The sequence below is a fragment of the Trachinotus anak genome, unplaced genomic scaffold (assembly GCF_046630095.1).
Source record: "Trachinotus anak isolate AG129_WGS33_773 ecotype Australia unplaced genomic scaffold, CSIRO_AGI_Tana_v1 ptg000039l, whole genome shotgun sequence".
NCBI classification, from domain to species: Eukaryota; Metazoa; Chordata; class Actinopteri; order Carangiformes; family Carangidae; genus Trachinotus; species Trachinotus anak.
Genome location: NW_027273890.1, coordinates 3340419 through 3355503, shown reverse-complemented (window position 1 = coordinate 3355503; position 15085 = coordinate 3340419). Strand labels below are relative to the sequence as shown.

The following is a 15085-nucleotide window of genomic DNA, read 5'->3' as shown; positions in this document are numbered from 1 at the left end:
CTTGTTGAAGTTTATAAAGTCCTTGTATTTTTATTGATAATTACGTTGACTTAAATTTTGCCTCCTGAACTGAAGGAAAACACAAAAAATTCTTCTCACACTTCTCACAGCTGCTGCATTTAACTTTTATAAAACCTTTGTAGCTTGAAGAAAACATAAATCTACAAGGATGGTTTGACCTGTTTGTCAGACTGATTTGTCCTTGTCCTGGAGGAAGCCTCACCACCGTCCCACAGGGATGAAACAAACAGACACATTACAATGGCAGGTGTGTATGTGTGAGCGAGGGAGAGTAAAGGTTATCAAAGCTCTGTTCTTGACTGCTGAGCTCATACAGTTGGTATGCAGCAAATGTCAGTGATTAAAACACACACACACACACACACACACACACTCTCTCTCTCTCTCTCTCTCAACTGGCTGCAAATGAAGCTTTAGCGTCATGTGCTAATGTTTCAGAGATATTTTTAGTTTATGAAAACATGTGTTACTTTAGTTTATAAAAATACTTTGACTATCAGGGACTGTAACACTCGCTTCACTCTGTGTGGGCAGCAGCCAAGTTCATAACACACACACACACACACAAACACACAAAGTATGCATACACAGAGGGATAGCAGTTAATTTAATCACCAGTACTGTGTTGTTGTTGTTTTTTTGCATTGGCAGAAGTCATTAGCCTAATAAGTGCAGCAGATGGATGAAGATGAGATGGGTTGATGGGTAGTGACTGTCTCCCACTTTAATATTATTATCCTAATTGACTAAACTGACCACACAATAACTTTCCATGAGCACTGACTGGGGACACAGACTCACTACGCTGTCAGAGTGAATGGAAGAGATTCAGACTGCAGCTGGACTTCAACTCTTATGTGTCTGATATAGTCCACATGCACTCACCTCTGCCACAAAACAGCTCATACGGCTTAATCTGCATTTAAATTAAACCACAATGTGACTGAACTGTGATTTGTAGTGAAACTGAAACTTAGTGAAGAGTTGACAACACAGTTCAGCCCTGCAGCAGTTCATGCAGCTAGAGAGCCACTTGTTGGATGAGTTGAAATATTACAGCTGAACTGCAGTTGAACCTCACACAGTCAGAATCTATTCAAATGGATGTTGTTGTTGTTCAGCTCCACGTTCTTCGTTACTTGTTGGAAAATGTTGCTGCCGTGTTTAACATTGTTGGTGTTGGTTTGTATTCATTGGTTTGTATGTTTCCATATTGTTTTAGAGAAATGACACATGATGTTATAGTTTACATGCATCAAACCAAGAAGAGGGATATTTATGTAAAACATTTTAAGATCATCTGGATTAAAAAAATAGACACAAAACAACAATTTGATGTTTGAAATTATTTAATTTCAACAGTAATATTAGAATTTATTGCAAATTAATTCTGTGATCGACCCTGTGACTGTTTTCTAATCCAGTAATTTATTTTGAACTTTACATAAATTCACTTTATTGATGACAGTGGTTTCATAAACAAACTTTTTCAGCTCTGTAGTTTATAAAATTAGTTTATAAAATGAAGCCCTTGGAGTTAAAAGTTCACTCTTGATCTGTAAAAGAGTCGAGGCGTTCCCTTTAGTATCTGCTCCTGAGCCTTTGATTGTATCACATGAGCTTTTGTCACCAGATAAAGTTGGAACAGTTGTTTTGAACACATCTTCAAATTATTTTCATTTTTCTTTAAAGACTTTACATCTATGTTGGCTTAAAAGTGGAAATCTAAAATATGATCATTTTACAGGATTTTCTCAGGCAGATGAAGATTTAAAAATCTGCAATTATTAAGCATATAACTGTTTGTAATCTAGAAGTATATTTGAACATATACAACACAATTATAACTTGGCAGAGTCCATCTGCTGATGAAGCTCAGGTGAAGGTGGTAAAAGCTTGAGAAGAGCCACTAAGTGGACCTGTGGTGTGGCTGTTGTTATCTATTTCTTTCCTTCTCTTTCATGAAACATGAAACAAACGAGCACTGCAGATGATTTTTTCTTTATAATGCTCTGTATGAATTTCAAATATTTTATTGATTAGTGATGTTGGGTTACATAACTGATGAAACATTATCCAGCAATTCAAACAAACATTTAGAAAACACATTCAACATCGTGCAGGAATGGATGGATGTCAAATGGATCACATGCTGTGTAACCTGCTCATTAAAACCCAGGTACTTCCTGTTGCTTGTGTACTACCTGTTGCTTGTGTACTACCTGTAGTTTCATTCACCGCCACCAGGTGGCAGCAGAGGCCCATGTTCCTAATGGATAGCCTGTTTGTACTCATGTGTGCATCTACATCTGCTGCTGACCTCCTGAGTAAATTTCCAGGATTTCAGCACAACCTCCATCCTGAACTTATGCAGATTGTTTAATCCACATTTGTCATTCCTCTTGTTCTATTTACATGTGAACTCTCTGTGTTTTTGGTAGCTACTGATTGTATCAGGGGAAACAGCTGTTTGAACCAAACAAAAGTCTGACTAATCACAGCGACATAAAAACAGACAGGAAGGTAAGCAAACAGGAGTTGTGTTTTGTCAGGATGAAGCAAACAAATGACACCAGATCTGAGTACACAGATGAATCCATGGGAACACTCGCCCAGGATTTAGTCTGCTCTCCTACACTGTTTTCGGGAATCTCCCATGTTAAGACAGCCTGAGCAGCTGGATGAAGGTGGGGCTTTACCCACAGAAACCCAACACTGACAGGGATTTTATCTGGGGAAATGTGTGGGCTGAATGATGACACCCCGTATGAGTCAAATGATGGATAGAGACGACCGAGTGTCAATAATTACTGACGCTTCACAACAAGTCTGCAGCAAAACACAACTGTGCATTAGGGCGAGTGCGTAGGCGCGTGGAATCTAAAACGTTCTATCAGCTGTTTAGAACGGAGGTTTAGTCATGAAAGGTAATCAGCTATTTACGGCCTGTCCGCTGCAGGAGCTGAGTATGGCTGCCGCTTCCACAGAGTGAATTACATGACCTGAGAGCTGACTTGTACCTTCAAAACACAAGCGATGCATCCACCCACCTCTGTGGTTGTTCTGTGGTTTTCATGCTTTTGTTCACTGTTTTGTCCACTTGACACAGAGTTCATGCATAACACAAAAGTCTATTATTTCACTTCTATCAGACAGATATTAAACTGACAGGTGGTTTGTGATTGATCCTGTTTTAAATGCAGTGCATGGGGAGGGTCAACAGGCCAGTGCACAACTGTCTTTTCTAGTCTTATAGACCACCTAAAGTGCTTTACAATGGAAGCCACATTCACCCATTCACACAGCTACACATATAGCTCTTCTCCACCATACACGCACATTTGGGGCTCGGTATCTTGGCCAAGGACATTACAAAATGAGGAATTGACTGACCTTCAGAGTGGTGGACGACCCACTCTGCCTCCTGAGCCACGGCAATGCAATCAGTCCTGTTTGTCCCTGACTTTTAATGCACTGTGTGTGATGTCTTCAGGGTGGAGTGTGGTTGAAAAGGACAAGCACAAGAGTGTTTTCAGCCACTGTGCACAGATGTTTTCAGATTGCAAAGAACAATTCAGAGAAATGCTCTGAGTCAAACTCAGATGCTGGCGTGGGTTGGGTTGTTTACAACCTGTATATGAAGCTTATAGCATAAGACTAAGCCAACATTTTGTATTTTTAGTTCATCTTTCAATACTTTTGTCGTGCCTACCCCCCTCTCAGGCACTCAGCCTGAAGCTCGTTTGTTCGTGTCACAAATATGAAATCTGATTCTTAAAAAAAGGCTAAATAATTTACCAACATTACTGGACACTCTTTTTCTTAGTGGATATTTCTGAAACTGTAGGAAACTGTGCTTTTATTTCAGCTGCAGATTATTACACATCTGGTGTACCACTGTGTATTTACAGCAGCAGGATTGTATGTGTGGGATTTCCTCAAAACAAACTACACTGCCATTGTTCATCAGAATGAAGGAACGACTCAGCCAGTGCAGCGGTGCAGCTCAGTGATGTGTTTTTAATGATTTTTTGAAACACAGTGGAGCTCAAACAGAAAACCCTTGTTAGTGGGTTACACTCAGTGTTGGTTTTGGTCTTTTCATGTGATTTATTGAAAATAAATAAGACCAGAAAAGTGCTATTTCAGTGCAGTTCATTTGAATCTGCATGTGGAAAGTAAACCCATGCATGTTTGCCTGGTGCATTCATTTTGTCTGCAGAGTTACTTGTGACTCGTGTTCACAGTAAACACCATAGCACGAGGTATCACACAGATGAAAGTTAAGGACTTTTGAAAACAATACTACTGGAAAAAAAATAAAAAATAATAATAATTGTTTTGCTTTATCATGAGCAGCACCCGGAGTCCAGACATTTTCAATTTCCACGACATCAAACATTAAGTGCTGTACGAGAGAAAAAGCCTCATTAGCTCATAGAGTTAGCATGTGTCCTGTGTATGACGTACTGTGTATGTTAGTACACTGTATGTACACGTGTTGGTGCTCACGTGTTTGCGACTGTGCATAAGAGAGTGAAGAGAAGAGAGAGAGAGGGATGGAGAGAGTGAGGGTGGGGAGGGGGAGAGGAAATTCTCCAGCCCTGCCCTCTGATTGTGTTCAGTGCTGAAAGGGGGTCCAGCCCATCCCTGTGGGAGTATACACTCATTCCAAGGGACCAAGGGAAGGAAATCGCTCAGCTTCAGTCACACCCCCCACCCTTTCCCCCCACCTATATCATTTTTTCCCCTCTGATGTTGAGTAGCATACCACAGACCCAGAGTCAGATAGCAACTAGTGTTCCACACTCATCATCGTCTCCTCATTCAGACCAACTCCCACCTCGCTGTCCTTTCATTTTCTTAATGACTGATGTGAGCAGTTGTTGCACCCCGACTCTATTATTCATCCTTTTTTCCCTCAAATATCTTCTCTTCAGGCATCTTCTCTCTTTTCACCTCCTAAACACTGCCACACCCCCCAACCCCCCCTTTTTTCTTCCTTCACTCCACCAGGAACATTTCTGTTTATTCTCCAAAGCTCCAACTTCCTAACAAGGTAAAGCCAAACCCGGGCTCCATGGGCTCGCCGCTTTCACACCCAATATGGAAGTCCTGCTTCTTCCCATGTGGCCCAGGAGTGGTGTTTACTGGGGACTCACGTGCTGGAAACGGCACTGGACACCGTCCCGATGGACAGGCACATGGCTTTAATGCTTATCAAGCAAACAGCCGCGCATGTTTGAATTTCGTAACCATGAGAGCATTCCCTGCCACTTATGTCACATCTGGTACGTCACAAATACTTTGCACAGGCCTCAGTGTACGTTCATTCTCTAGTGGTGGAAGAAGTACATAGATACTTTAATAATGCTGCAGTGAAAAAATGCTGCAGTGCACATATTCAGAATATCTCTGAAGTAAAAGTATTAGTTAGTATTATCAGAAAAATGTACTTAAAGTATTGAAAGAGATGAAAGTACTCATCGTGCAGAGTGAATTAACATATTAATTCATAATGGAAATAATTGCATTTGAAAGTGAACTTGTACCTTCGTAGGTAGAGAAAATGCATTTGTTCTTGGGATAATCAACAGTTGATGTGAAACACTATCCTCATCCAGACTTTGTATAACTTGATGATTTCCAACATTTTGTCTGGAGTCGCTCTCTGCCCCAGACTCTGCTCGGCCTGACCATGGGAACTCTCTCTGGGAGACATGGAAATGTGTATCTCGGTAGGATTTCATAGTGCCACCCACATATGAAGGCCTCTAATTAAGAAGTCATACTGACTTTCAAATGTCACCCCCCTGAAATGCAAATATAGTCCTGCGAGTGCTTAAATAGAAACTAAGTACACCATGATGTAATTACACATTTGGCTCAAAAAAGGAAGCTTCTCACTTTCCCCAGTTTCAGCACATATCCGCTCCTTTAGTGGAGTATAAGGTAATCCACGTTACGTACATCTAACAGTGAAGATTATTTTTCTTTACACCTGATATGGTTATGGTTTCAATAAATTAAGAGTTTTTGAGTGACATCTCAATCATGTAAACCATGTCTGTTTGTGGGTTACTTAAATACCAGTTTCCCCAGAGTGGCTAAATGATGCCGGTGTCCCTGAAGGCAGGAAAAGAAAAATGAATCTCTGCTGGATAAGATTCAAGGCCCTGAGGTTGTCAGATTGACCCATAGCACTTAACACTTAACCTTTGACCCTGAACCAGGCTAAGGGCTATTTAAGAATTGCAGCGCATTCAGAAAGTATTCAGACCCCTTCAATTCTCTCACATTTTGTGATGTTGCAGCCTGATGGTAAAGAAGTTTAATTAATTTTTACCCCATCAAACTAAATTCACTGCCTCATAATGACAACGCAAAAACAGAATTTTAGACATTTTTGCAATTTTTTTAAAAAGGAAAAAAATGAAGTATTCAGACACTTTGCTATTACACTTGAAATTTAGCTCAGGTTCCTCTCATTCCTCTTCATCATCTTAGATTACTGTGACTTATATATATAGAATTTCACCCCCCGTAGAGTTGTCATGAAGGAGGAAATTAGCTTTAGAGACCAAAACCATGTTTGTACCAGACTGTAAACATGTTTATTTGTGCTGTAAAGTTGGACATTTTAATATGGGAGTCTATGGGGATTGACTGTCTTTTGGAGTCAGCCTGAGGTGGTCATTAGAGGAACTGCAGTTTTTAGCACATGGAGGTCTGGAGGTTACCACTTGGTCTGATTTCATTGATTTTGAATGTAACTGCTCTGCCACAGTGAGACTCAATACTTCCTGCAGTGCTGAATTTTCACCGGATTGAGAGGGTGGATCTTTGGTAACAAACACTAGAGCGCGTGGTTTTAAGAACAAAGGGTTTAAGAGCTTTGTTTTGGGAATGAAGTGTGTGATTAAGGGACATACTGTACATCAAAGAGAACAATGTGTTTAAGAGGCGTATCTGAGGAAAGAGCGTGTGCAGGGATTATAGGGTTCCTGAAACATTCGACTGATGTGCACTCTCACACAGTGTGAGGACTGGCCACTGCCCAGCTTCATATCAGTGACTTAACAACTAATCACAATGGATATTACACTTGCTTTGAAAAATGTGGCCCGAGACAGGAAGAATAACTCATTACATAAGGTGTAGTGTGTTCCAGCGAAAGCATACAGTCCTCTCTTTATTTGGAAAGCCCATACCTCGGCACGCTGAGCTGTGTTTTCACTCTCTGTCCTGCGAGGGGATCTGACAATTTATGAGCTGACACTCCAGGTGCTCTCCCCTGTTGACCCTTATTTGCAGACGCGGTGGGAGTTTACAGAGCGAGCCTGAGGGAAGAGGGGAAGCTGCAAATGATGTGTTGAAATCAGCTAAAGCTAAATTAGCTAAACAACTTTAGAAATTTTATTTTACTAGATTTTCTAGATTTTTATGAATTTATCTCACTTCTAAACAACTCTAAACATTACCTCCTTCCGATAAATGGAAACTTTAGATTTAAATGGTTCCTTGATTTTTCATGTAACATTATCGTCAGATCACAGTTCCAGTTTGTTCAGTGCTGTTTTATGACCAAATACCTGCTAAACTAATGCCATACAGTGCTGCAGGGGTGATGTGTTTTTGTAGGCCAACCCAGACGTTAGCATCATGCTGGTTCCCTCAACTTGGGTTATTGCAAAAAAAAAAAAATCTGTGACAAGCAAAAGTTAATGACATTTGCAGGTTTTGTTCAGCAAGATCTTCTCAAATGAAGACCACCTTGATTTTTGGAGCCTAAACACAATTGCACAAATTAAAACTTGCTTTTTATAGCAAACAAACTACATCACCGTCACATGACTTCAGCGTCACCACCACTAAATTTCCAACTTGTAGTTCAGCTCTTACCTCTTCTACAAAAGTCTTTCCTCTTACAAAGTTAGTAATAGTTTGCAAAGCTTGAGTATAAACACAACAAGGCTGTAGAGCTGGGCTGGTGAGTCTCATTTAGCTTTTTTAAGAGTTGTTAAAGATTAGAAAAATGTATTGATGTATTTTACGTTTCAGAATAAAACGTGAAAACATCTCGACCTTGCGTAAACCACAGACCTTATTTCAGTCGTCTAACCAGAAACTCAGTCAAAAAACAAAGACTTTAGGGACAAAAAAACCAGAGGTGCTAATATGCAGGTGACTATTTTGCAGGTTTTCGGACTCATTCCTGCAGCACTCTATTCGCTTCCACAGGCAAATGTTAGCAAGCCAGTATACTAAACTAAGATGGTGAACATGGTAAACTTTATGCCTGTTAAACATCAGCATGTTAGCATTGTTATTGTGAGTATGTTAGCATGTTAGCCTAAATGTTCAAAGTGTAAATGTGGGTTGAAATTTGGGTCATAGATTACATTTTATTAGTTTGATGTAAAGCTGCTCACAAATGTCGTCTCTTACAGTGTCTTTCAGAAAAGTGAATGTGCCTTCGACAGGGACCAGTGTCCTGAGAGCACAGAGATAACACTGGGCAGCATTAGCCTGCGAACAGCAGACCATGTTGACTTTGACCACAGAACAAACACTGTGGAATTTGAATGAACCTCTGGCTTTTTCATATCTCCCTGACAACTACTCAAAGTCGTGATTCAAAATGAACCGCACTGTTTAGATTTCTCCTCAGTGTTTGGGAGACGTATGAACTGTAAAAGTTAATTTCATTTTTTTCCTTTTTCTGTTTTCTCTAGTGTGCCGAATAGCTTGCCACAAGAAATGTGAAGTCAAGGTAAGAGTCATAATATTTTCCAAAATTTTTTTTTGGTTACTTTAACATGTAAAAAGTGTTTAAGAACGGTTCCTAAACAATCTGAACTTGCTCTTTATGTGAGCTTATTTGGGAGGAAATATTATGTTTTAGGTGGAGTCAGCTACTCCTCAGGATGTGTGTGTGTGTGTGTGTATATACATGCAGATGTTGGGGTAGGTGGAGTTTTGGGAGTTTATGTTCTGCAAAAAATCTTAAGAATGTCTAAACAAGAGGTCTTTGTACCAGAACGTGTTTAGATTGGATGAACTCTTGCCTCGTGGAGATTGCCCTGTGTCTAGAAATAAAAGACCTCTGGATGGAACCGTCGCCCGATTCATCTTGTTTTGAAAAGGCAGAGAGCATGTAGAAGAAAGTGGGAGGGAGAAGAGTGGAGCTGAAGTTCCTGCAGGATTTTTAGAGAGGGAAAGTCACGTGTTTTGTGTGTGTAAAGCTACAGTACAACTGCCATATGGGGTGTATTGTAGGATTTGCACACAAGTAGGTGAACAGACACACACACACACATACAAATGCACACCTATACACATATATATGTACACACACTCATCTGGTATCCATTATCGAAATGGGTGCTACTTGCCAGCTTTGCCCACTCCCTCTTTTACTCACAGGAAATGCCAGGGGCAGACAGGCCACGCTAAATACGAGGTGTGGGCTTTGGCTAGCCATGTAGGACAGGCCTCCAGTGGAAAGCTATCAAACAAGATGGCTGAAAGGATAAGCCCAACCCATACCACCTTGCTCGTTTGTCCTTGCATTGTAACTGAAACTGCCAATAGATTCACCAAAATGATGAAAAAAGAGAAAAACTTCTAGTAATTAAATTGAATGAAACCTATAAACAGAGCACAGCAATATAGACATACAATATATGGCTATTTTATGAGCTTTGATTATGTTGGTGGTGAACTCTCATGAACACGCACCTACTCATGAACAGGCGGCATTTATCAGGATAAAACAAGCGAGTTACAACAAGATTACGCAGTTCAGAGAGTTTGGTGAATCCTGCACCTGTGGAGCACCTGTACAAGCAAAACTCACAGAAAAAAAAATGACAGCTTTAGGATAAGAATGCAAAAATATTCTTGCATGAGACCTCTTGTCTCGTTCTGATTTCACCTTGAGTTAGCATCTGTAGTGATCTGAATGAGCTAGCTTCCCTAGCTCTGATGATTTATACTAAATTACTGACACTAATATTTACTTCCAAAAAATCATAGAGATTGTTTGTGAATCTTGTCCCCTGTAAATCTGCTGTGATTTGCGAAGCACAATTATCAACTAAGGATATTTCCACTTGATATTTTGCCACATGTTCGCGCCCTATTTGGGTACTTCTGTGTGAGCGTGTTTCAACAAATGCAGAAGTTGTGGGTGATTTATTTATGCCTGTGGTCTCCAATATGACTCCTGTGTGAATGGGGTTTATCGAAGATAAATACAGGGGCAAAACATAGGGTGGAATATTTCCTTTTCCCTCTGTTTTTACAACAACCCTCTCAAATTTTTATGTTGCTGTTTTGAAGAACAAAGTGTGATGAATGAAAGTGTTGACGACGTGTTTTGTCGATAACATTTGAATTTCAGGAAGCCAGAGGTCAAATCTGTGGGAGAAGACGTTGCAGGAGCCCAGAACATACTCCCAGTGTCTTGATACACAAAAGCGAAACTTTCCATCTCCAAAAATCACAGCAGCATTTCCCTCTGTAAACATTTCAACCGAAAATGTCATCACGCTGGCAGGAAGCAATTTGCTAACAAGCCTGAGATGAAAAACAAGGGAGTGACCGGTACAGGGTCAAGCGTGATCACCGCTGGCACACTGTCAGGCCTGGGAGACTAACGGACACATCTGAAATCAGATTGAGCTCTTTTCTATGGCGTGTCAGTCATACAGTACCGGCCTCTGTTACTAATCTAAACTGTTGATGCTAACTTTAAGCTGTGGCAGTTCTCCCAAGTACACGCTACAGCCATAAATCTCTGTCTGTGGATAATATGCGGCCCATATTTAACCTGGCCACTGCAAACAAATGGTCAGACCTGTGTGTGAACACATGTGTCCTCAACCCTCAGGTGTGTTTACTCACAGCTGGACGTGAAAAACCCTTTAAATCTTGTCAGTAAGATTTCACTTCTAGGTGACGACAGGAAGGAGCCAGAGATGGTGTATTAGATCACCCTGGAGGTTAAGACAAGACCAATTTCAGGCTAAATTCATTTGCACAGCATACAGACTACCTCTCCATTTCTATTTCCACGACCCTGTCACATCGTCCTCATTCGCTGAAGAGAGGGAGGCAGGATGTCTGGGATTTTCCCGCTGTACTGCTGTGAAGGCATGAAGGAAAGGTAAAACCTCAGACTACTTAAGAGCTTACAGTCTGCTCACGCTAATTTCAGTCATGCAGTGTAATAGCAGCCATTGTAGGAGCTCCCACTCTGCACCTACCATTCAAAGAAATGCAAAATCAGTAGATTTGGTAAATGTTGCGTAAACTGTTTTTGTAGAGTCACTGAGCTGATCCTGCATTCGAATCTTTTCCCTTTGTGCCGGAGATGCAGTGCAGCATTAAGTCTGAGATACAATATAAACATATTGTACAGAATAATATGCTTCTCTCACTGTGAATGGATGAAATTTACTTCCAATTCACTGGCGTTGCACATAAATCAATTTCCCTACTGTGAATGAATAATTTGGATCACACTTAAAGTCAGGAACCAGCTGAGGTGCTGAGTAGAACCAATTGGATTACACTGATCCTTTGTTGCCTGTCAAGAGTGTTTTGAGAAGGAAACTACCATGCCCCCCCCCCCCCCCCCCCCCCCCCAGATGAGTAAAGAGGTCCGAGGAAGCAAAGTGGAGGAACATGTACACACTCTCACTCCACTAGTTTTTCATTCTTTGCTCCAAAATGATGAAGCGTTTGTTTTCATTTTGGTGTTTCTTTGCGCTGGCCGGCCTCCACCGCGTTTGATTGTTATTTCAGATTTGTTATTTGTGACCCCTTCAGTTCCTTTCACTGAGCACAACATGTTTCAGTTGGAGATGTGTTGTTTGCAGCTTGCTGATGGACATGTCCTCGTTTAGCTCATCATGTAAGCGTAAAGCTGGAAATTGCTCCTTTGTGTTGCTGCATGTGGGAACAGTATTAATAACACTGGTTCTTAAGCTGTCTCTGAATCTTTTTAATGCTTGACAAAGGAACGCTACTGAAACATTTATGGGGTAAATGAGTAGAATATAATTAGGAATTTACACAGTGAACCGCAGCTCCCAGCCTCCTTTACATCTGTGTGGCGCTACAATCCATCTCTTCCACCATTACAATATTCAAATAATTTGCTGCATTGAAAATAAATGTATAAGTGTTATCCCTTCCATGAAGTTTGTGGATAAAACTACATACTTCTGAGTTGAAATAAGCAGTCAGTCACGTCAGCAGCTACCATCTCCCAACATTTTTTACATTGCTGAGTGATCACCTGGAGATATAAAGTCCTTGGTGTGGCTGAGAATAAGACTGATCATAGATCTTTTATTATTTATCGCCCCCAAGCAGTTCACACATCCAAACACCTGTGTCCACACATGTGAGGTGCGTTCTTCAGAGTGAACATCGGGTCTGCATCTGGCCTTCATCTCACCTGCTGAGCAGAGCTTGGATCTGTAACTGTGGGAGGTTACAGTCGCTGTCTGGTCACCACCATTAGCTTCATGTACAAAAACCAGTCAGTCAGAGATACCATCCTTCAACTGCCAGACTGTCACTGAAGCCCCAGAGACAGCAAGTATTTACACAGTTACAGTTTTTGAACTAAAGACTGAATCCCTACCAACTCTGTTCTGTTGTTGACCCTGACCTTTGACCTCCCTGCAGGGCTGCACCCAAAGGTTGATTTTATTTTTCAGTCATTTAATGGCAGAAAAGTTCCCAGCATAAGCTCCCAAAGCCCAAAAAGATGCATGATACTTCTTTAATGCTCTCAAACAGAAAAAGCAGCTAATCCTCATATCAGCGGTGTCCCCGTTCATGTTTGCCCTGCGTAGCCGTCATTTTTATGTTGATTAACTAATCATTTTAGTACATTTTTTTTGCTAATTTTGGTAACTTGTAGCCTAATTTCTTCATCTACTGAGAAATTGGACAGGAATGTCCCAGGAAGTCTCTTTTTTTTTTTGTCCTCAAACTCCATTCTGTCTCATACAGATTTTTTTAAGCAGCAGCTGTGAGGATCATTTGGCATGATTAACCACATCCTCTGTTCCAGTGACTTCCTTCAGATACCACACATTGCTACAGGGCTAATTTATCATACAGAGTGGAACTGGAAGCTGCAGAGCACCAGCTCTTTCATGATCACATAGATATCATAGCGCTGTAGTTTTGGCGAGAGCAGGCATTAGGGATTTCAGTTTTTGCTGACACTGGCAGATTGAATACCTGCTGTCAGGTTGTTGGATTCGTTCTCTACAGTAATTCCTGTTGAATGCTGATGCGTCTCTACATCAGACTAAGTTCATTTTCAGTTTATTTCTCAAAGCTTTGTAAGACTAATTTATATATATTTGGCTTAAGTGCTTAAAAAACATCTCTAATGTGTTTTAAAGCAGTGGTTCTCAAAGTGGGGTCCAGAGACCCTCAGGGGTCCTTGAGGGGGTTCCTGGGGGTCCCTAGCAAAAAGGGGAATCATTTATTTTCATAATAATTCCATCTATAAGTAACACAGTGACAGAATGTGTGACTGTTTTGGTCATGGGTTTCTGGACTCTTTCTGGAATAAAACATTTAAAATTTTATCAGATGGGGGTCTGGGGTCTGACTTGTGTCAGTATAAAGGTCCTTGATGTGAAAAAGTTTGAGAACCACTGTTTTTAAGTGTCATTCCACTCCTGCTGCTGCAGACTACCTTTGTACTTAATAATTAATACAAGTTTTAATGTGTAGTCAATCAGGGACTTAATAAAACTTCCCCATAAATAATTCACACCAAAGAGTGAAACTATCCATTAACAGAGGGATGCAACACGTCGTTCTTTTACTTTAAAAACAGGAGGCATTACATAACCTCAAGTGAAGTTTCAAAGATGTCGGCGTGTTCTTGAAACGGCGACAGCGCTAACAGCTTCCTTCCTGTTCGATGTGGCCCTGCAGAGAGTGAGAAATGGGAGTTACAGTAGGATGGGGAGTGGGGGGGGGGCTCCTGTTAAGAAAACATACAAAAAGGCATGTCAGAGTCATATGACTGTGAAGGACATGACAGAGGGAACAAGTGAGGGCAAACATGAAATGGATGGGGTGGGGTCATAATCAAAATGTTTACCTGGCTCTTCGCCACAGTATTTGTATGTATTGTATCTTCAAGTGAGCGGCTCCCAGTCTCATCACACAGAGAGCCAGAGCCAGCCAACAGCTCTGAGGCTAATTGAATTAGCAGTCACAGGACAGAACACATGCTCCCTGCTCTGCCCTTCTCCTTATGACAGCAAACGTTTACAGGAACACAACAAGTCGAGCACGGGATAAATCATACGGCCTCTGATTTGATCACTCCTACTGAATCAGAAGTGAAGCTTCGGTTTCTAGGATTTTCAGTTCGTTTTATATAACGAGGACACTTGGCTGATTCTAAACATTAGCAGTTGATTACATCTTATGCAGAGATATGTTGAGCTGCTGCAGGTGATGCCGTCCTGGGAGAACACTGAGACAAATATAAACCTGCATTAATTGCTTCTTGAACGAGCTCTAAACACAACATTAACATGTTATCACCTCATGAAGTTGCTATGGCTAATATATTAGCAAACATTCGCCTGTTTACACATCTGGAAAACACAGAGCAAAAGGAATCCTGTTTCTGGCCACCTGGGGTTGATGGCAGTGACACTGAGGCTACATCCACACTGCTACAGTTTAGTTTTACAATGCATCTCTTTTACTACATTAACTCCTGGCGTCAACACTGCTCCAGGTGTGTAAGTATGGTTGGAGATTGTTCTGATATGGAGCTAAAACAGAGCATTTTCATTTAAAAATGCAGTTTTAAAATGAAAGCGATGCAGTGTGGATGTAGCCTGAACCAAAACAGTCAACTTGTGGATGGTAAAAAAAAACAAGGAGCTGAAAGATGCTAAAATGCTCTTGTGACATCTTTCACCTTCCATTGCTGACATAAAAATATTGATTGTGCAGCTTTGACTTTAAGCCTCCTAACTTCCAAAACACCAATCCGAAGAAC

General features: G+C 40.9%; 1 protein-coding gene across 10 annotated transcripts in view; it reads left to right on the top strand.

Annotated features, from left to right (window-relative positions):
- tns1b (tensin 1b) overlaps positions 1 to 15085 on the top strand; it is a 161797-nt gene that overhangs the window by 53587 nt on the left and 93125 nt on the right. For all 10 annotated transcript variants that reach the window (XR_011687195.1, XM_071472737.1, XM_071472728.1 and 7 more), the window contains exon 3: positions 8757 to 8794. Coding sequence is in view for 9 of the 10 variants with exons in the window: in XM_071472737.1 (XP_071328838.1) it covers positions 8757 to 8794 (38 nt within the window). In the remaining variant the exon portion in view is untranslated. The remainder of the gene's footprint in view (positions 1 to 8756; positions 8795 to 15085) is intronic.